Below are 23,143 nucleotides of genomic sequence, written 5' to 3' on the forward strand. Positions count from 1 at the left end.
ACCTTCTGGAAATAATTCAGCTTATCCTGTGCAGTATCTTGCACAGAACATGCTAACAGTCAAACTTGAGTACACTGGACTGCATTTTTCATTATTAATTAACACCAGTCTTTCAGTTATTACATAAATCTGTTGTGTGTTTGGTGAGTATGAGCCAGTCCCCAAGTCTTATCACCACTGGAAGCAATGACAAAATAGTTTCTGGATATCTAAAATGAAGCCTTTTCCAGACTCCATGGTGTCCCTAGTCCTTGGGTTGGCATGTTTGTTCTTTACACCTGCCACGGCTCCAATGAAGGCATCCACTCACAGGGCTTCTTTTCCTTGATTGAAGTTTGAATGATCATGAGTTAGGGCGGCTTGCTTCCACACCTGGCTTAACTCATTGATTACATCGAGATGCTCATTTCACCCAATGCCAGACTGCAAAAGGATAACTCTAATTCCCGTCGCCTCTACATTTCACAGTAGGCTATTACAACAACTGCCATACAGGTACTATTTTTTCTTGGACAGAGTTTGGAATTTATTCCATAAATAATGAAAGGTCTTTGGAGGTTTCTGAGTTTCAAAGGGAGCCTGATCAGAGTCTGTATTTGATCTGTATTTCCTTGATGACACATGTAGAACAGACCAGAAGCGGAAGGCCTGTAAAAACATTACAGCACTATTGCAAATCCAATCTATTAGCAGAACTGTAGCTGTCCCCACCCCACCACCCCCATATACTGGGGGTGCCAAAAAATGTATACACATGGCTTGTATTTCTCTTTTGTTATTGGTATATATTGAGTATTACAATACAGTTTTTTCCTTTCTTAAAATGTGTATACAATTTTTTGGCACGCTCTGTAGTTTGGATCCGTTTACTTCTGTCTATCGCCACTGCCAATACCCTAGCCTAAGGCATTATTGCTTCTCACCTCATTTCCTAACTAGTCTCCCTGCTTCCTCTTTTTTCTCCCACTAAAATCAATTCTCTATGTGGCAACTAGATAATTTATTTTTTAAGAACTAGCTTTCTTTTAATATAATTCACCTACCATACATTCATCCATTTAAAGTGTACTAAGTGGGTTTTAGTATAGTCACAAGATGATGCAACCATCATCACTATCTAATTTTTTTAAAAATAAATTTTATTGGGGAACATTGCGGAACAGTGTGTTTCTCCAGGGCCCATCAGCTGCAAGTCGTTGTCCTTCAATCTGGTTGTGGAGGGCGCAGCTCAGCTCCACATCCAGTGGACCCGACAACCTTGTTGTTGAGAGCTCGCACTCTAACCAACTGAGCTATCTAACCCCATCACTATCTAATTTTGAAACATTTTCATTACCCCTCAAAAATTCCATACCCATTTAGCAGTCATTCCCCATCCCTCCTAGCCCCTGACAACCATGAATCTATTTTCTGTCTCTATAAGTTTGCCTACTTTGGACATTTCATATGAGTGGGCACAATATGTGGCTTTTTGTGTTTTGCTTCTTTTACATTCCTTTTTATGGCCAAATAATATTCCACTGTATAGATATACCACATTTTACATTTACACCAGCAGTGTATGAGGGTTCCAATTTCTCCACATCTCTCATCAACATTGATTATTGTCTATCTTTTTTATTACACTCATCCTAGTGGGTGTAAAGTGCTACCTCATTGTAGTTTTGATCTGTATTTCCTTGATGACTAATGATGTTGAGAACCTCTTAAAAGTATTTATTGACCTTTTGTGTACCTTCTTTGGAGAAATGTCTATGTAGCGCCTTTGCTCAGTTTTACATTGGCTTATTTATCTTTTTATTAATGAGTTGTCAGAACTCTTTACATATTCTGGATATAAATCCTTTATCAGATATATAGTTTGCAAATACTTTTCTCCCATTCTATGGGTTGTCTTTTCACTTACTTAATCGTATTGTTTGGAATGAAAAGGTTTTAATTTTCATGATACCCAATCTATTTTTTCTTTTGTCACTTATATTTCGATGTTGTATCTAAGAAGGCTTCGCCTAACCTCAGGTCATGGAGATGTACTCCTGTGTTTTTCTTTTAAGAATTTAATAGTTTTGGCTCTTACATTTATGTCTTTGATCCATTTTGAGTTAATTTTTGTGTATGTGTGAAGTAGGGGTCCAATTGCATGCTTTTATATGTAGATATTCAGTTGTGTTAGCACCATTTGTTGAAAAAACTAGAGATATATTTTAAAAACAAAGATTGGATCACAACTCTCCTTATTAAAACTTTCAGTGATTTTCTATTGCACTTACAATAAAATACAAATTTCTCTGCCTATTGCTTCACTCTCATTTACCACCATTCTCTCCATTGCTTACCATGCTCCAGGCTCCCAAGTCTCTCATTTCCTAGAACAAGCAAAGCTTGCTTTTTATCTTAGCTTCCTCATCTTCCCGAAGCTCTCACTTTTAAACGTCATCTCCTTATAGAGGACTTTCTGCGACTGTTCTTCTAAAGTACGTTCTCCATCCCATCCCTTTTATTTTCTTCATAACCTTAATTATCTGTATGTCTGCATTAAATTTGCTACTTTACTTTTTTACTTTGAGTAATATTCTTTGCATCTACTATACTGTTTTGCATATGGTATAAGTTCAATTCACAAGTCGTGTTGTTAGAAACAAGAATTTAAAATTAGAAGGGACTTTAGAAATCACCTAGTCAACCACTCTTCCTTTAGAAATGCAGAAACTGAGATCTAAAGAGGGTGAAAGACTTGTCTGGTGTCAGAAAGAGCACCTAGTTTTCATTCTGAGAGCTCTAAGTTCCACAACAGTTTCATTTTCATTTATAACATTTATTTGCCTTATTTCAGTATCATGTTTTTTCTTTTTATGCAAAATTACTACAATGAGGAGGTGTTTTTTGTAATTTCTTATAGAAATGGCATTATTTTTCTAAGCTTTCTCCCTAAAACGCCTGCAATTGGCCCTCAAATGGAAGCACAGTACCTGGCTAGGAAGGCCGGAAGTCACACTCCACAAGGGCACTATCTCCCATCGCTCCTTTGTTTCTCCCTCCCTGGCTGTCCCACCTTCTCTTTCCTCCCCTGCCGCACCCTCACTCTCCCTTTCTACTCTGTCAGCCACCCCAGCACCGCTACCCCCGGAGGCTCCGCCCCTCTTAGGGCCGCGTGCCCTGCTCCAAGATGGCGCTAGGCGCTTCTGCTCCAGGGGAAGTGAGCTCACGCTACTCCGGAAGGGAAGGCGGGAGCGAGCAGGCGCGTGGGTGACCTGCCGTGGTGCTGTGGGTGGGGCGGCGGCTGTGGTTGTGCTGTTCACTTTGGGGGCTGGAGAGAAGGCGAGGGACTCGCCCACCCTTGGGAACCCGGGGGTGGGCCAGGGCCGGGGACGTTGGGGAAAGTTGGTCTGAACGGCTCGCCTCAGGCTGGAAGAAAGGCAGCCCTGGGAACCGGCGCCCCGCCCCCGGCGGCCTCCTTCCCCGACCCTCCGCTCGGGCTGGGCGAGGGCGGTCCCAGCTCTGTCTCCGGGGCTGCGGCGGGAACTGGCGGCGGGCTGCACCGGACCCTCCCGCTGAGGACCCGCTGGAGAAGAGGGAGCGCGGCGGGTCAGTCCGTCGGCCCAGAGGTCAGGCCGCTGCCGCGTCTGTGGTCCGACGTCCTTCGCCTGGCGCGCTAGGCTGGGCTGGAGTCCGCGACCTCCCCGCGCGGCTTCTGCTGCTCCTTTGAGTATGCCGCCACATCTGGCAGGGTGACTCTCCTCCTTGCTTTTGCCGGGAAGGAGATACATGTTTAAAGGATCTCCGTCCTCATCGCTACCCCGACCCCCTTAAAAGTTTTCCTTCAGCGGGAATGCTTGTCTTCTTACCCTGGACCGTTTGATGGTTCCCACTCCAGCCGCCGTCAGATTTAGCGAGTGGGATCACCTTTGGATCCAATCTTAAAAATTATCACCCACAAAGCTACCGAGTTGTTCTCTCCTCCCAAGAAGGACAAATGGACTTTGGAGTTAAGATGCAGGGGGGTGAACCAGGGTCAACCGTGAAAGTCTCGGAGAGCGAAGGAAAGCTGGAGGGCCTGGCCCCAGCGGTGACCCCGAACAAGAACAGCAACAGCAGCTGCGGGGGTGGAATTAGCAGCAGCAGCAGCAGCAGCAGCAGTAGCAGCCGCGGAGGCAGTGCAAAAGGCTGGCAGTACAGGTGAGATTCTTATTCCAAGGTGGTTTCCTGAGGTGGAGGTGGGGGTGAGGCATGCTGGGTCTGCATTCCTGCAACTGACTTCCAGAAGCAACTAGTAATAGTATCATTTGGACCTGGGATCACAGCTTTCATTCGCAAGATTGCATTCATTCATTCGTCTGCTCAACAGGTATTTATTGAGGCTATTGGAGAATCCTTAAGTGTATCCTTGAATTTCCTCTGCAACCCTCGAGTTACTCCTTCCTCTGATTTAATTCTGTACTCACTTCTGTTTTTGCCTGTGTTGTCATTTATTTTGCAAGCTTGCCTCCTCTGCTTGACTGGGAGGGCGGGGACTGTTTAACTCCGCTCTCTCCAGAGGCTAGCAAATACTAGGTGTTCAGAACGTATTTGTCCAGTGATTGAATAAAATAATTGAATCAGAAGAGGCTCTTGCCCTCCTGGTGTTTGTGACTTACAAGGGGAGATGTACATAAGTAATTTGCATACAAAGGCAGAAGTCCAGATGCTAGTGCCTCTCTCTTAAGCTCTACACCTGTGCGCCTGGAGAGTTTCCGTTTATCAGGCGCTGTCTTGATGAGAAATTCTACATTTCTTAATTTTCATTAATACGAATGAAAAACTTAAGGAACAGGAAGGGTCCTGGAGAGGCAATGGTAGTTTTGTTTTGTTTTGTTTTGATATGTAAAGTACACAGGGATATATACCCTTCCAGAATCTTAAGAATGAATGAAATTAGGGTATCTTCTGGTAATGGAACTAAAAGGAGGAATTCTTAAATTTTGGCTGACTGTCTGTATGCCTAACTCTAGTCCTTTTTAGCCCTTGTGCTGCCTGTAATTGTGAAATTTGTGTGACACTTGAGAGGGATTACAGCCAAGATTTTGTGAAGGTTGTACTTTTATCATGGATAATATCATATATGTGAAATATGCATGACTATATTAACATACAGAAGCAAAGTGTAGGTTATAACTTTTTATTGGTAAATGATTGTAGGACAGGAAAGTATATTTAGTTATTGTGAGATGTCAGGCCCAGTCTTGGAAGCAGCATGATGCTTTTTTTGTGTGGTTTATGATTAACCATATAAAATTATTAGTTACTTGGCAGGGATATTTTGATATGACTTAAGGAAGCAAGATAAAGTAATATTCCATGTTGTCAGAGGTCAATTTTATGCCATCCTCAACTCTTTCTGAAACCCAGTCTCAATTGAATTGAAAAGTGAAACAAGTTTCTTAGAAGCATTAGGGAGAGTTGTCATAAAGCGATGCATATTACTTCTGTACATTCATTCAGAACCCTATTATCCCTTATTTAGGGTATTATTTAATGGTGATATAATTTTCAAACTGGAATCTATTGGAAGCACAAATGACAAAGGTTATCACGGGAAATGTAACAGGAAATGGCAACTGACAATGTCGGACAGCCAAAGAAGATTTGAGAAATTGACGTGCAGGCTCAGCAGTATTACTTCCTAGTACAGTAATCATGGTTACAATGACCTTAAGTCATACAGGAAAGCACCCTGTTTAAGAAGGCAGAGAATTGTATGATACAGTGGTGAACACTTTCAAAGAAAATAGCTAAAATGTAAAAGAAAGATGCTTAAATGTGTGGAAAATTTAATTATGTGGAACTCTTCCCCAAGGATGCAGATAAATAAGGCATGACTACATTTACATACTGACATAAATTTTTATTTTCTTGAAGCTTGTCTAAGGCTGTCCTTCAACCTAGCCCTCCATCTAATTTATCCCTTTGTCTTGTAGGACACAGATCAAGCAGTTTCCTCCATTGTCTCTGTTGCCCCCTCTACCCTGGCTTCTTCCCTGAGGCTCAAAGTGTCTACATTTTTTAAAAAACAGCAATAATAAAAATCAACCTAATCCTTTCCTCTTAAAAGCAGTTTATACTCACTGCTTTCATTTTCTTAACCCTCATTGATTACTCTGTCCTCACCAAAGATATGAGCGGAAAAACAGTGTGTTTTTAGATTCTTATTCCAATTGATTTCTTTATAAGTATATCTGTTATAATTATTTTCTTGACTTTTTGATATTGCTTTTTCTTGGTTCCTTCTTTATTCCTCTGACTGTTTTCAGTTTCTTTGGTTGGCTCTTTTTTTCCTGTAAAGGTTGATACGATATGTATTTTATCATCCTCCCCTAAGCTACATGCTTTTGGTTTATGTCATTTTCTTCTGTGGCCTCAGCTCTTTTGGGAACCCGCAAGCCATATATCCAGCTGCCTGCCTGTAATTTGCTGCTATCCCATTTTTAAAATGGAGATTTGTTGTAGAGTTATCTTATGGAGTGGTTGAAATTGAACAAACATTCTGTGGTTTGGCTTTGCAGATTTAGACTCTGGGCTTTGCCTTTGCAGACTTAGAAATTTAATTAGCATAATGTTTTCAAATTTCATAAGTGTTGTATCATGTATCATTACTTTATACCTTTTTATGGCTGAGTAATATTCCGTTATGAATATACCACATTTTGCTTATCCATTCATCAGTTGATGGACATTCGGGGTGTTTCCGTTTTGTGGCTATTACGAGTAATGCTATGAACATTTGTGTTCAAGTTTTGTGTGGACATATGTTTTCATTTCTCTTGTGTATATAGCAGGTCCTTGAATAATGTCATTTTGTTATAATGTTGATGAGATGCCATACTCTTGTTTATATCAGTTAGCCTATGGTAAAATTGGTTTCATCATACTTGGTTTTGCTTAAATTCGCAGAATCTATGGATGATATTAAGTGAGGACTTACTACATACCGAGGAGTAGAATTGCTGGGTCATATAACTCTGTTTTAACTTTCACAAGGCTTCTTGAGGCTCAGCTGGGCTCACTCATGTGGCTCTTGCCAATTCAGTGTTTTTTGCCGATTGGACAAAGACTTCAGTTCCTCATGAACTGACTGCTGGCAGCCTCTTTTGGTTCCTGGCCACATGGGCCACTCCACAGAGCATCTTACTACTTGGCAGCTTGATTCATCAGAGCAGGGAAGTGAGAAGGCAAGAGAGTGGCAGCAAGGCGGAAGTCAGTCTTTTGTAACCTAAGCAAGGAAGTGAAGTCTCATCACTTTTCACTGTTCATTAGATGCAACCCACACAAGGGCGTGAATACCAGCAGGTGGAGATCGTTGGGAACCATGCAAGAAGGTGCCTATTACAGATGTTAATATAAATGTACTCTAGATTGTCATCTACTATTGGGATAGATGTGACAGGTAGGTAGTTGGAAATTTGTTTCTATAGCTGAGAGTTTGGGACTAAATTTGATTGTTGGGGAATAAGAGGAGCTACTAGGAGATCAGTTGCAATGACCTAGACGTGTGTAGGCTGGACAAGAAGGAAACCATTACAAGGAAAAGTGATGGGGTGGAGGGTGGTAGTGAGGGAAGGAGGTAAAATTGACCTCAGTCATACGTATTTGAAACTTTGGAAAGTCTGCAGAAGAAACAGATTTTGAGACTCAAAGGATGCATTTGGTTTTAGGTATGTTGAGCTTAAGCTGCCGGAATGGTTAAGTGGCATATCCAGTCATACCTTAGAGACATGGGGGATTAGAAATGTAGATAATTGCCTATATAGTTTTCACTTCTATTATTGTATTTAAACCTCCTAACAGTTCTTTAGGCCGTTGTTATCCCCATTTTACAATTGAAGGAAATGGAAGTCAAAATGTGTTGGTCAAACTTACATAGCTAGTAAGTGGAAGAACTTTTATTTCTAGGTAGTTATATGCATAGAGGTATTAAAAGTAGATAAGCTCCCTAAAGGAGTGAATAATTATTGATAAATAATTAGTTTAGGACATGGTTTTATTATTTACTAGTGTTCTGACTCATGCAGCAAATGTTTTTGAGCTTATACCATGTGTGAAGCCCTCTGCTAGTGAATTCCAAATCAATCTGTACGCTCAGCTAATGAAAGTAGGACCTCCAGACTTATTTTGGGAGGATCATGAAAAAGAATCACAAGGGAAGAACCTTAGCTGCATTTGCAAAATGTATCATGTCCTTTTTAAAAATCAAAGTTGAGAAGTGAATATATTAGATTAGCCTTAAGTTTTCTTCTTTCCAGAATAATTGACACTTATGTAGTCTTTGCTAACCATTTAAGAAGAAAATAAATTTCATAATTTTGGATCCTTTCTTCCTTTTTCATAGTTAATGTGCAAAGTTTATAAAATGTGCGTGTTTCCATTATTTTTATATTCTGCGTGTCTGCTTTCAGAAGACTTTACAAATCTGCACATCTGTCACTTGTTTATTAAAGTGGACAGAAGAGAGCTGCCCAGAGGAGGAACTGAAAAGCAAATTGGGATATGTGATGGGCCTGCTTTTTCTTATTTTGGGCTCTATGCTGGCTAACCACCATTAACAAACAGGCATATCTCCCTTCCTCATTAGCAAATAGTTATTGTTTCAGTAAATGGGTAGAAGTCTACAAATGTACACTATAGAAATAATTTTTGTGGTCAGACCTTGTGTCTTCCACTCTAAATACTCTGTCACCAGTAGGGCAAGGATAGCCGCGTAAATACAACCTAACGTTCACTGTATTCTAGTTTTTATCACTTCTTTTGAGGTTGATTTGAAGAAAAAGTCATAAATGTTTGCCTTTTTTTCTGTAGGGGATAAAGGAAGTTGGATGCATTTTTCTGTACCCTAGTTTTTGTTTTCCTTGTCTGGAATCTGCTATCGATGCTGTTAAAAACCAGGGAAAGACAACTTGTAGGTGTGTAACTTAAAACTATAAAATATTGTTCCTAAAATCTAGTGAGATTTATATTAAGCCTTGAGGAACAAGATTTGGTGTATTATGGTATACTCTGATTTCTTAATTTCCTTATATTTTTGCTTAACAGATCTAAATATAGTCCATTTGAGTTCATATTTTCCGTAGAAGTTAAAATGTATTGAAACTATACAAACAGGTTAATGTTAGAATATGCAAATTAGTCTTTTTAGTCCTTTTCAGATAACTCACATAATTTAGGTCCCAGGGGAAATTGTCCATCAAATAGATCTGTGGGAAATTATGTATTTTTAAACTCTTGTTTTTGCTTTTGAGAATATTCTTGATGTAAATCATACTACCTTGAAGAGAGGGACCATCTTTGTTCTCTTTGTTTGAGGGAACATCTTCCCTAGGTAAGAATCATCCCCTGTATTGATTTTGCTTAATATCATAAAATCATTTGTGTTCAGACTTATTCAGGTTTAACTTACAACTAAATCGTCTGATTAACTAGTCACATTATTGTTTTGGCATATTACCATCTGGGTTTTAGGACAATTTCTAGAGCAATTTAGTTTGCTGATGAAAAAATGGATTTTTATTAGATATTGTAACAAAGCATGATTTCCCACTTGATATCTCCCTGTACTTGAGTTTGATTAGGCTGCCTTTGCAGTTTATTTCCATTGCTATTCTTAAGGTTGGCTGGATGGTTTCTCGGGGGATAAACTAAAGTCTGTGGTTGCTACTGGCTGCAGCTGGAAACCTAATCAGAAGGATAGAAAGGAGAGAAAAAGAGAAGGAACAAGATGGAAAACGGAAAGAAAAAGGACATAGCAAAGAGAGTCAGAGAGGGAGGGAGGGAATGAGGGATTCTGCAAATCCTGGAAACACAGATTTGGGTAGAAACCCAACTGTGTTCTGAGGGGAAAAGAAACAAGAGTTTGTAAAGACAGAAAAGCGGGGCTTCCAAAGGGATTACATAAATTGCTTTGAAAGAGCTGTGATTGGTGCTGGCAAACAGACTTATTCTATGCTAGACATGATTAATTGCTTATGTCTGTTTCTAGGTGAAAAAAAAAATTTTTAATAGAGAGTTCAGTGATGCAGAGCCAGTACCAGGAACCGTATCAGTATGTAGCCGTTTGGTTTAGCCCAGATTAAGTTCATTCTCATATGGGAGGAGGGTGAGTTAGCTCAGCTTCCCAGAAGCCTCCCAGCTCTATTTCACATTGTTCTCTTAACAATATCAACACCATTTTGTGGTTTTTCTTTCACATTTCTCCATTCTGATCAAGTATCGATGATCAACCATTAGGAAATATCGTTGGTCTGTCTTTGAAAAAGCAACGCTGATACCTCATTGCCAGGATGGCTCGCTCGTTCCCAGTCTGGTATGTTGCAGGAAGGAGGGAAAGTAGTCTCCTGAGTGTACAGTAGTAAGAGAACTTTTGGCCACATTTGAGCAACAGGGAGGCTTGTTGGAAGCAGAGCTAAGTCATATATTCCGCAGATCAAAAGTTGTTTTGTAGAGGTGGTCTCAGTCGGGTTTATTCTTTGTAACATCTCTTGGCGTAGGGTGACCATTTCTTAGAGTAAATCAGGTCTCCTGTCAGCAGGGCAGGTTCACACATTCTTTGATCTAATCTCATGGGTCTGCTGATAATAATTTCTAAAGACAGGCTGTGTTTGCCAAAGAGAGTAGAGCTTAGATTGAGCAATACCAAGGGAAGAGCCTTAGATGAAGGCAGAATAAAACATTCGACAAGTTTTACCATTTGAGTTCTGATGACCCAGTTGGACTGTTCTACAGGACTGGAGGCCTGGGGCTGATAAACACAGTGGAAATGTTTTAAAGTCAGCCAGGTCTTACAGATTGTACAATTTGTTCAGTGAAATGCGTTTCCCTGTTGCTATGGAGCTCTGTGGGGATTCCTCAAGTCAGGATGCTCTTCTCTCGGAGTGTTTAACTTACTGCGGAGGCTGTGGCTGCGGCCTAGGAATGCTTCCACCCATGAGGAAACGTACACATCATTACTAGCACATATTTGTGTCCTGGAGAAGGGGACAGCTGAAGAAAGTCCATTTGCTAGACCTCAAGGAGTCCTAACGGTAAGAGAAAAGGTCCCGTAGAGGTCTGAATGGGCTCTCCAGAGTAGTGCTTTGGGCAGATTTGTCATGCATGGTACACCGGGAAGCTGTCTTTGGAGGTGGCTTCCAATAGCATTGTTTTCCCCATAAAACCACTTTGTCAATGTTGGGAGTTAAGTCATGTACCTATTGTAATATGTGGTGTTATATGCAGTCAGGGAGGAGTGGTCGGTCATTTTTTGACCTACACATAAGGTTTTTTTTAGGGTCAAATTTACAGCCTTGTTCTAAGCATTTCTTTCTATTTTGTGGAACAGCTAAATGCTGCTTCCATTACTGTTATCTTTTAAATCTCCAATTACTCAGCCAGGAGCATAGATGCTTCAGTTATATTGTTTTAATGCTGCTAACTTAACAACAGCATCAGCCAAATGATTACCTCTGCTTTCCTCATTGAATGTCCAGGGATATTTTTTAATTGCCAAATTTTAGGGAATGGGATAGCCTCCAAGAGTTCTAAAACATAAGAACTTTTTTATCTTTTGTCCGGAAGCAGTCAAGAATCCTGTGTGTTTCCAGAGCATACGGAAGTCATGGCAACACCGCAGGCGTACCTGCTGTCAGTATAAATGTTAGCTGTTGTAGCTTTAGCTGAATTGCAAGCTCAATTAACGCTTAGAGCTTAGCTTGTTGAGCAGAGGTTGCCTGAGGCACTGGACTGGCTTCAGTGTTTTCATTTAGACAGACAGTCGCATAGCCTGCTTGACAGCGGCCTGTTTCATCCTTTAGGTAAGAACCATCAGTCAACCAAACTGATTCAGCGTTTTCAAGAGGTGTTTCCTATAAATCAATTCAAGGAGTTAGTTGGACTGTTAATGTCAGGCAGTCATGAGGGGTTTTATCAGAGGGCAGAGGGAGGAGATTAGCAGGGTTCAGAATATTACAGAGAGCAATAGTCACATTAGATTAAGACAATAAAAGAATTTCATAGGAGGTTAGTCTGCTAGTGAGAGATGCTGAATATGATGAAAATAAGGCTTCCACTGAATGAGACACAGAAAGAATCGTGGAGAGCCCATTATTTTCTACATGTTGAAGTAAATTGACGGTGACCACAATAGCTCTCATGTAGGGTAGGAGACCTTTGGCCACCAGATCTAATGTTGGCTGTAGTATCCAATGAGCCTATTTGGTTTCCATGTCATTGGTCAAGATACCTAAGGGCTTTTCGATGTTGTAGTTGCTTTTGGCAGAGATGTCATAGTACTGAAGATTTCCCTCTCGTGGATGAAAAGGAAAAAGAGCAATTGATAATGAGGGTGGTCTTCTGTTAGGAGCATATGGGTCAGCTAATAGTGGTCAGAGAACCATGGCTCATGTTTGGAGAGCAAGCAGAAATTCTCCAGGAAACCCATCGGGGTCCTCTTTGGGTTTAGGGAAATCTTTGGAAACGACATGGAGCTCAGTTTTAGTTCATGGGGTATAAGAAATAAGGAGTTGATGATTGAACAGGCACCTTCAGCTGAGCTGCCACTGAGCTCCCGGATGGCTCAGTTGGTTGGAGCGCGGGCTCTCAACCACAAGGTTGCCGGTTTGACTCCCGCAAGGGATGGTGGGCTGCGCCCCCTGCAACTAGCAACTGGCAACTAGCAACTGGCAACTGGACCTGGAGCTGAGCTGTGCCCTCCACAACTAAGACTGAAAAAGGACAACTTGAAGCTGAACGGCACCCTCCACAACTGAGATTGAAAGGACAACAACTTGACTTGGAAAAAAGTCCTGGAAGTACACACTGTTCCCCAATAAAGTCCTGTTCCCCTTCCCCAATAAAAAAATCTTTAAATAAAGAAAGAAAGAAGGGGTTGTCATCCTGGGCCAGGCCCATCCAATGGAACATTTTTTTTGGATAATTGAAATACAACTTTATTCTGATTTTAAATGAAAAGGAATGGGAATGACAGTAAGAAACAAGATTTCACTATTGAGTATTGTAATGTGACTAACAGTCTTATATTTGAAACTTAATAAGTAAACAGCTGCATTCCAAAACAGCTCAAGATGCAGGTCCAAAAAAATGAAGGTTTGTTTTTTTTAACTGCCGCATTCATTCTGAAGCCCATTCATCTCCCTCAGCATCTCCCACAGTAAGCATGTTCTGCGTAGCTATATAATAAAGTGCAAACACGTTGCGTCACTGACATCACAGGACAGTTGTCTATAAAACCAGACTTCTGACGCTGGGTTCCAGCTTCGCTCTCTCACAGGTCGTCAGCCGCGTCTGGGAGAACAGTTGTCCCCACAACCTCTATGTCATGCTAGTACTGTGCTGCCGGAGCGGGGTCCCTGATAACCGGCGGGGAAGGGCAGGCATAGCAGCGGGCTCCAAGTTAGGGTCTCCGATGAGTTTTCTAGCAAGCCAGAGACATTGAATTTACTAGGTCCTCTGTTGGTATGGAACACAAGGAAATGGACCTCAACACCCAACGCAGCTACATCTCAAATTCACCAGTCAGATGACGTTTCACAAATGTGGTTTTTCCAGTCCCACCGTCACCAGCCAATACTAGTTTGAACGGAACTTGGGATTCTCCTTGAGCAGCCGTTGTGATGCTATTTCCAGAAGCTACTTCCAGAAGCAGGTGACGGAAAGATGGCAGAAGCACAATTCAAATGCCCTGAGATGCAGCCACCCGTGCGCTAAGGGATGGTAGGGCAACGGCGCCCCCTGTGGTTTGACTTTAAAGTAAGAGCAGAGATCCATAGAGCCTCAGGTTCATTGTTTAAGGGAATCCAGCAAGTGAAGGGTACAGAGGGGGAGGACAGGCAAGAGCCAAGGAGCAGAAGGTGCAGATGGTATGAGACATCAGAAGAGCATTTAGAAGTTAACTCAAATTTAGTAAGCCTCTCAGACAACTCAATTTGGTTAATTTAGAATTTGTGTGTTGGAGGAAAGCAATATATTTTTTAAAGATTTTTATTGGGGAAGGGGAACAGGACTTTATTGAGGAACAGTGTACTTCCAGGACTTTTTCTCCAAGTCAAGTTGTTGTCCTTTCAGTCTTAGATGTGGAGGGCGCAGCTCAGCTCCAGGTCCAGTTGCTGTTGTTAGTTGCAGGGGGCGCAGCCCACCATCCCTTGTGGGAGTCTAACTGGCAACCTTGTGGTTAAGAGCCCACTGGCCCATGTGGGAATCGAACTGGCAGCCTTCAGCGTTAGGAACACGGAGCTCCAACTGCCTGAGCCACTGGGCTGGCCTCAGAGGGAAGCAATTTTTGATTCACTTATGTTTGGAGGCCTCAAAATGCCAATTAAAATAGGCTTTCCATTCAGGTTGCTTAATTTTGTAGTCTTTTTCAAATTGACTACGCAGGTATACCAGCTTGGGGATTTTAAAAAAAGCCCCAGGTCGGCCAGTTTAATTGTAAATCACCCTGGGTAATTATGGTCCAGTGAGACACAAAGTTGCAGGTCTAGGGCCAATAATTTTTGTACACAAATCCAGCAGGAGTTGTGAAGGTGGTGGGTCAACTGTTCCGTTAGAAAGTGAACTTTCTGTTTTTCAAGAGTAATTGCTCACTGCATGGGCATTGTAAGTTCCGTAGACAAAATGCTGGCAACAGAGGACACCCCAGTAGAGCCTGAACCTTAACCAAGGCAGCAGGTTCCGGTCCAGGAGGAGTTCGACCACAACATCCGGGGCCAACCGTGAGAAGATAGAGTGCAGTGGACTCTTGTAGGTACTTTACTTGAATCCGCGGAGGTGCTAGAGGAGGAGGCAAGTTAACTCTGGATCCCACTTCTCTAACACCATGTAATGATACCACTCACTTTTGGCCAAGAGCTGCAAGTCACACAAAAGCTTTATTTGGGGGTCTGTTTTAGGAACTGCAGTCTTGGGGACACAGATTTGCATAGAAACCCCAGCTTTGTTCTGAGGGGGACAGAAAGGGACAGAGTTTATAAAGACCACAAAAGGGGGTCTTTTAAAGGGGTTATACAAGTTGCTTTGAAAGAGTTGTGATTCGTGCTGGCAAGATGACTTACACGATGCTCGACTAGACATGATTAATTGCTTATGTCTACTGCTAGGAGAAATTCTTATTTTTTAATAGAGATTTCAGTGCTAGAGAGTCAGTTCTAGGAACTGTATCAATATATAGCCATTTGGTTTAGCCCAGTTCAAAAGTCCCGTTTCAGCTCACCTTCCCAGAGGCCTCCATTGCTCTCTTGACGATATCGACTCTATTTTGCTGTTTTTCTTTCACACCTCATACAGAGAAAAATTGAATGTTACTCTGAGTGTATTATGGAACTAAGTGTGGTTTGAAGCCAGAGAGAGAGGTACCTACAAAAATAAAATGAGAGAATAGACACACTGACAGAAAAGGTGGCAGTGGGAGTGTTAGTACCCTGCTGTTCTTAGTCTGTGGTGTCTTGGGCTTATCGAAGTGGCTACTGCAAAGACCTTCTGAAGTACATGGGGGAACAAGTAAATACTACTATGGGAACAAGATGTTATATGAGAAAACATTTTCTACTTTTCGCTAAAAAGTTTTAATGTGTAATATAATGTTGCCCTCATTTGCAAACTTTGTTTTTGAAATAACATTTTTTTATTGAGAAAAACCTTTGAATTTTGAGTGATGAGTGATCTATACACATTCTAGGTTGAAAGAGTCATCTGCATATGAGTAAACTGAGGCCCACAGAGATTGATGTGGCCAAGGTTACTCGTGGCGTTAGTCAGTGGAAAAGTTCGAGCTACAGCCACTGTCCCCTTTGGGCGCTCATCCCACAGTCTAACACTTTCTCACACTTAACTCTAGAAACTTAATTTTGAATAATAAAAGGTATTGAAAAGCCTATTTAATAATGCCTGAAAATATTGGTTATAGGTAAAAGCTACACCCTATTTTTGTTGGCAAACAGCACTGCCATCGGCCGGTGTGAGGAAACAGGCCCTTTTTTACATTGGAGGAGAGGAGTTAAACGGGTGTGGCGTCTTCGGAGAGCAGGTTGGCAGTATCTGTGAAAACTGAAAAATGCACATGCCTGTTTTACCAGCAATTGTATTTTAGAAATGTACACAGAGATGTGTACTGTACAGTTTGTTGCAGCAGCATTATTTTTAATAATAAAAGCCTGGCAACATGTTCATTAGTAGGGGGACTAGTTAAATATATAATGATACTGCCATACGAGGGATTCCTTTGTAGATGTTAAGCATGAGTTAGATCCCTGTGTGTCAAAGTGAAACCATCCCTAAGAAAACTGAAAAAGCAAGGTACAGAGCAGTATGTAATTACAACCATTAGTTTAAAATAGACAGGCGTGTGAATGCTTGTAGGTACATAGAATAGCTCTGAAGAGATACACAAGAAGTTGAGGGAATTCCTTGTCTCAACTTGTCTCATCATGAGGGAAGTGGTGGCTGGAAGACAGAGTTAGATAAGATATTTTTCACTGTAATATGCATGTAATACTTGTTGGGAGACAGTTCTTCATGGGCCTGTCATGTTTGTGCATGTCTTGTGAGCAGAGGTATCAACCACCCTTTGTTCCGTATTGTTTTTCAAAAATGTTTGTATAGCAAACAGTCTTGGAAGATAGGTAGTTATCTCCCTCCTGAGCAAAAGTCAGGTTTATTTACTGTCCAGTTTAATAGTGTCTCCTTGACTCCGCGGTCAGGCTGATTTACTGCCCATTGAAAGACTGGGTTCCCTCCTCGAGGTTCCTCATCAGCTCCACAGCCTGCTGTACGTGCAGGCGTTTTCTGCCCTCTTGCGGTGCCCCGTGTGATTGGGGCCACCCATCTGGCTCCTGCTATGGCTGCGACTGCTGAAGTCTTTAGTCTCTGACTCGAATCTCGTGTCTTCTGGCAGCGTCTATGAAACTATGCAGGCTGCCATGTGAGCTTACCAGGGGGGTAACATCTGAAGGTCCACGATGTAACAAAGGAGCCACTGCTCTTTTGAGGGATGCCATCTCAGTGGTGACACTGGAAAGTCCCGATTGCCTGCCTTACTAGTACCCAGTTTTGGGGGGTAAGGTGCCAATAGGTCTCTGAACTTAAGGGAGTCAAAGTCTATGCTGAAAGCAGAGAGGGGAAAACAGGACATAAAAATGAATTTTAGTTTTTCCACATGTAAGGTATTTGTGCCAAGGTGGCTATTATTTTGTGAAGAGGAAGTCTCTGAAAACTAGAAGAGAAATGGTTTTTTCCCCCCACGTCAGTCCAGCTTTGGAGACATTGTATTAGTGACATACTCGTATGCCCTTCCCCAAAAAACAACAACGAAGTGTTCTGTGGGCTAACACCATAGTTTAAAAAAAAAAAAGTAAAACTATTCTGCATTTTTATAAAACTTGGTAAAAAATTGTATTTCAAACTGTACAGTCACCAGAAGTACAGAGTTATCAAAAATGCACACACTTCACCTGGCATCTCCAGCACCTGCAGCTTTCTGGGCCTGGTCTGTTTTCGCATTTGTTTTCTGCAGTTATTCCCAGCCTTGCCAGCCTCAGCTGTCCCCTTTTTCCCTTTGCATACTTTCTCTCCCTTCTTTGCAGGGCCTTTTTAGGCTTGGGCTCTGGCAGAGCAGGATTAGCAGATAACCTTGCAGATCTTCCCTGTGGTTCGTCCTTCATCTTGGCTTTATCTCCTTTAGCCTTCATCTTGGGCATGACGGTGAGGGTGGTGGGGAGTAGACAATGGACGCGGAAAGGCAGCTGCGTGTGCGTGGGCTTTGGTTGGTCCAGGGGTCGTTCTTTCCTCTTCTTCACACCGCTCCTGATATAGCTTTCTGGGAGTTCTCAGTATTATCTTAAAAATTCATGAGGATTTCGTATTCTACCCTGTAATATATTTGTTATTGGGTTTTCCCGAGTTCAATAAATAATGTCCTGTGTTCAGGACCAGTTGAGACTAGGACATAGGGATCAGACAGGATGCTTATCAAATTGTCAGGTTTGTTATTGTGGTAAAATACACATACAAAATTTACCATTTTAAAGTGTACAGTTCAGTGGCATTTACGTTGTTAAGCAACCATCACCACCACTATTCATCTCCAGTATTTTTTCATCATCCCAAACTAAAACTCTGTACCTATTAAATAATAACTCCCCATTTACCTCCATCACCCTCCCAGCCCCTGGCAACTGCTCATTCTACCTGTCTCTGATTTTGACACCGTTAAGCCCCTCATGTACGTGGAATCATACAATATTTGTTGTTTTACGTCTGGCTTATTTTACTTAGCATAATGTCCTCAAGGTTTGTCCATGTTGTAGCATGTGTCAGAATTTCCTTTTTAAGGCTGAATAATATTCCATTGTGTGTGTATACCACATTTTATTTATCCATTCATCTGTTGATGGATATTTGAGTTGTTTCCATCTTTTAGCTCTCGTGAATCGTGCTGCTATGAGCATTGGTGTACAAATACTCTGAGTCCCTGCTTTCATCCTTTTGTTTATTACCCAGAAGTGGAATTGCTCGATTATATAATAATTCTATGGTTGAGGAACCACCATACTGTTGTCCACAGTGGCTGTACCATTTTACATTCCCACCAGCGATACACAAGGGGTGCCAATTTCTCCAGATCCTTGCCAACACATCTTAGTTTTTGTTTTGTTTTGGCTTTGGTTTGATGATAACCATCCTAGTGGGTGTGAAGAAATAGTTTTATTACTGGAAAAGCTCACTGAGAAAGTGGCTTTAACATGAATAGAGTAGGTTTGCTAATATTTCACCCTGGAATTAGGCCCACTTATCCACCTAGTCACGGGCAGCTTGAAACACTCAGGTCCCGTTGTCAGAGTAGATAAGAATATCTTCTCTGTGTGAGAGGCAGATACAAGGACAAGCGCCCAGACTGGGTTGAGCCCAGCTGTAGAAGGTTTGAGGGGACGGAGGGGGAGCGGCGGACAGGAGCTCTTTGGAGTTCTCCACGTGGAAAAGTGTGAGGAGGGAGCAAGTTTCTTCTTAACACTTACGTGAGTTTTGGTGCAACTTCTTACAGTCAAGTAAATTTGCTCTAGAAAGATAGTCTGGTTTTACCCTGTTCTCCTAGCCACCCAGCCCAGTTTTGGGTACGTGTAACGTAATTTGGGAAATAAGGGTTTTTGGAAACACAGTTGTACATCCCAGAAGAGCAATGTTCATGCAGTCACATTGGAAAGTTTTTTAAAAGTGTAATCCATACCTATTAATAGACACACTGATAGGTATAAATAGATCTGTGCCTGGACTCTCACACCTATTCAAGGTAATAGAACATTTAAAAAATGTTTTATTTGATTATAAAACTAATATATTAAAATTGGAAAATGTGAAACAGTGAAGGGAGCAAAGTAAAACTATAGTTCTTCCATCCAGTGATAACCACAGTTAAACTATTTTATATGCTTTTTGTTCTGTGCGTATATTTTATATGCTATATAAAATTTTGTAACCTGCAATTTTAATGATTTTAAACACTTTCCCAGGTTAGGAATTCATAAACATTTTTAATTGGTGAATACTATTCTATGATATTTCTTAATTATTCTCTGACTGTTATTTATTTGGCTTGGTTTTCTTCCCTTTCCTCAGTTCATTTCCTTTTTTCTCCATTTTTTATTTTCAGTTTTTACTATTATAAATAGTGCTCCAGTGGACACAGCTGCCTATTATTCTGGTCTACATTTCCAATCATTTCTCTTAGCCTGGATACCTAGAAGTAAAATTCTTGGGTCAAAGAATGTTACCATTTTTAAGGCTCTTAGCAGGAGGTAGGATCTCTCTCTCTCTCTCCACTTTATACTTTTTGGTATAGGTTAACACACAGAATTATAATTTGTTTTATTTGAGATTTATTTAGTATATGGGCTGTGAATTGAATGGGTTTTTTTTTGCAGGCTACTCAGCATTGTCTTGTGGTTTTGTAGAAAAATTCTGCTTCTATCTTCCCATTGCTTAATTCATTCAACAGAGGTTTATTGAACACCTGTTATATGCCAGGCCATACACTAAGTAAGTACTAGGATGAGCAAGAAGCAATCACGGGGCCGGCCCGGTCGCTCAGGTGGTTGGAGCTCCATGCTCCTAACTCCGAAGGCTGCCGGTTCGATTCCCACATGGGCCAGTGAGCTCTCAACCACAAGGTTGCCAGTTCAACTCCAAGTCCCGCAAGGGATGGTGGGCAGCGCCCCTTGCAACTAAGATTGAACACAGCACCTTGAGCTGAGCTGCCGCTGAGCTCCCGGATGGCTCAGTTGGTTGGAGCGCATCCTCTCAACCATAAGGTTGCCGGTTCGACTCCCGCAAGGGATGGTGGGCAGCGCCCCCTGCAACTAGCAACGGCAACTGAACCTGGAGCTGAGCTGTGCCCTCCACAACTAAGACTGAAAGGACAACTTGACTTGGGAAAAAAAAAAAGTCCTGGAAGTACACACTGTTCCCCAATAAAGTCCTGTTCCCCTTCCCCAATAATAAAAAAAAAAAATCTTTAAAAGAAGCAATCACTGCTCTGTGGAATATCTTTTTGCAGGAGGAGGTACAAGTGTTGCAGCCACTGCCATCTGTCATTAGTTGGTTTTTCTTCAGCAAAGGAGGGAGGCTGCTCCCTCCTTTCCTCATGCTATTTATGTTAACAAGGGAAACAAACTGAAACTAAGCCTTTTTGGAGGACAGTTTTTGCCTAGTAGAAAGTAGGGATTTTGATGTGGCTTGATTGGCACTTTATACTGACTACAGCTTGCATAAATTCCTGCCTGCAGTTAAATTAAGGTGTCCAAAACTGTTTCCTCCACCTGTGCTGTGGACCCCACCTCTCCCCCATTTCCTGTTTTCTCCTGAGTCTTAGTCTTTCTCTTTATTATCTCCTTTCCATTAGGCACTTAGAGCTACCCTGCCTTAAGCCCATACCCTTTCTTTTTCTCTCCCCTTTTCCCACCTCCCCACAGTTTCAAGCCGTTGTTTCTCAGCACATGGTAGCTCACGGCAGCACACAGCAGCCCACGCTGACCTCCGGCAGCCCAGCTCCAGAGAGAGCCATTGTTCACAGTCTTAGCTGTAAACGGTGCAGCTCACTGGCCCCATGTGGGAATCGAACCAGCGACCTCGGCATTAGGAGCACGGCGTTCCAATCACCTGAGCCACCGGGCTGGCCCAAGCCCATACTCTCTTAACCACTCCTGTTTCTCCCAGTCTCTCTCAGTTACTGCTAGCTGGCTCTGCCTTTATCATTCCACCATTGCACATCTTGGTTGTTAAATCTAATAGAAACGTTTCAGTCTTTATCTTATTTCACCCCTCTGTAGCACTGCACATTGTTGACCACAAACTTGAAATATTCCCTGTTTTCTTCCTACTACTCAGCTACTTCTTATCTCCTCTTTACATTGCTCATGCTTTTAAAACGTCTCCTTAGGACTCTGTCCCATCTTTTGTCATTTTATAATACCGTCTTTCCCTGAAAATGAGACCTAGCCGGATAATCAGCTCTAATGTGTCTTTTGGAGCAAATTAATATAAGACCCAGTCTTATTTTACTATAATGTAAGACCGGGTCTATAATATAATATAATATAATATAATATAATATAATATAATATATAATATAAAATAAAATAAAATAAAAGACCAGGTCTTATATTAATTAATTTTTGCTCCAAAAGACACATTAGAGCTGATTGTCCAGCTAGGTCTTTATTTTTGGGGAAACAGGATACTACTTCCTGGGTGATTTTATTTACTCTCGTGGCTTTAGGTTCCACTTACATGCCTGTATACTGATTACTACCAAATCTATGTGTCCAACCCAAACCATGCTACCTTATTGAGTATCTCCCTGTGTATATCCCACAAGTAAGTCCCCTAAATTCAAAATGTTAAATTGGAACAAATCCAAAACTTCCTCTGTGATCCCAATGTCACCGAGGCATTTGTATCTATATATTTGCTCCAGCTGGAAGTCTGGGTGTTGCCTTTGTTCCTTTTCTCTCACCTTTACTCTCGCTTTCATTCTCTTTCTCACTTCATATCTAATTAGTGAAATCCAATCATTTCAACCTCAATCACTATTGAATCCTGTGTCTTGAACAAAATTCCTTTTTCATTTGTATGACAGCTAAAAACACAGTCCCAATGTGCCCTTTCTCCAGTGGCAGCCCTTCTCATTGTCTTTTTCTTTAAGGAGATATTTCTCTTAGATTAGATTATAGATTGGAGATGGAACGGAGTTAACTTTTTTTAATTTTCTCATCTTTTTAAGTGGATTTTCAAAGTGCTTTGCTTTTAGAAGGTACTGAGTAATTGTGTTGAACTGAAATGAAAGGATTTGAAACTGTTAAAAATAGGGTAAAGTGTGTGTGTGTGTGTGTGTGTGTGTGTCTGTGTGTGTGTCTGTGTCTGTGTCTGTCTGTGTGTAGTGGAATACTACACAGCCACACAAAAGAATGAAATCCTGTCATTTGTGACAACATGGATGGACCTTGAGGGTCTAATGCTGAGTGAAATAAGTGAGAAGGAGAAAGACAAATACCAGATGATTTCACTCATGTGTGGAACCTAAAAAACAAACAAAGTAAAACAAAAACAAACTCATAGATACAGAAGACAGATTGGTAGTTACCAGAGGGGAGGGGGTTAAGGGTGGATGAAAGGGGACCAATTGTATGGTGATGAATGGGAAGTAGACTTGGAGGTGATCACTTTGTAGTGTATACAGACTCAAATTATAATGTGGTGTACCTGAGACTTATTTTAAAAAGTAGCTTAATTTTAAAAGCTTCTACATATCTTCATTAAGTCCGATAAAGAAGGGCTAATTAAGAAATAAGTGTGTTATAGTAATGGAGATTTAGGAATTGAAGCAATCATTATTAAGATATATAGGAGGAGATGAGTCTCAAACTAAATACATTAATGCCACATGGCATAGTTCTGTTAATCAACTATTTTTATAGACTATCAGCTTCTAGAGCTAATCCCAATTAATTGTTAACAAATTTAAAAGGTCACAATATAGCCAGTTTGTTGAGTGGTGGATTTGCTGAAGGACTGAAGAAGAAACTGACTTTTTCATAGCTTATTTTTCAGTGTATTAGTCTCTTGGACCATCATCAGT

At 41.3% G+C, this 23,143-nt stretch overlaps 2 protein-coding genes across 4 annotated transcripts in view; one reads left to right on the top strand and one right to left on the bottom strand.

Annotated features, from left to right (window-relative positions):
* Positions 1–362: 362 nt before the first annotated feature.
* Positions 363–3,767, bottom strand: LOC148754799 (uncharacterized). The gene is made up of 2 exons (XM_088794353.1): positions 2,970–3,767; positions 363–648 (listed from the first exon to the last, which is right to left on the bottom strand). Exons 1-2 carry the CDS (start codon positions 3,765–3,767, stop codon positions 499–501), a joined length of 948 nt encoding a protein of 315 aa, XP_088650479.1. The 3' UTR covers positions 363–498.
* OSBPL11 (oxysterol binding protein like 11) overlaps positions 3,608–23,143 on the top strand; it is an 81,960-nt gene continuing 62,424 nt past the window's right edge. For 2 of the 3 annotated variants that reach the window (XM_019723661.3, XM_019723662.3), the window contains exon 1: positions 3,608–4,176. In XM_019723661.3, the coding sequence (XP_019579220.2) occupies positions 3,974–4,176 (203 nt within the window). In that variant the 5' untranslated portion in view covers positions 3,608–3,973. Of the gene's footprint in view, positions 4,177–7,275; positions 7,353–23,143 lie in introns of those variants that run through there. The other variant, XM_074330551.2, reaches the window with a different exon arrangement.

The sequence above is a fragment of the Rhinolophus sinicus genome, chromosome 17, assembly GCF_057876585.1.
Source record: "Rhinolophus sinicus isolate RSI-liver-muscle chromosome 17, RSI-T2T, whole genome shotgun sequence".
Taxonomy (NCBI): Eukaryota; Metazoa; Chordata; class Mammalia; order Chiroptera; family Rhinolophidae; genus Rhinolophus; species Rhinolophus sinicus.

What these genes read in the sequence shown, in the direction of transcription:
- LOC148754799 (XM_088794353.1), bottom strand. Translation starts at nt 3,767, where the DNA reads ATGTATCTCCTTCCCGGCAAAAGCAAGGAGGAGAGTCACCCTGCCAGA. An exon ending in CTTCCGGCCTTCCTAGCCAG is followed by an intron (nt 649 to 2,969) that starts GTACTGTGCTTC and finishes ATGTTTTTACAG; the next exon opens with GCCTTCCGCTTCTGGTCTGT.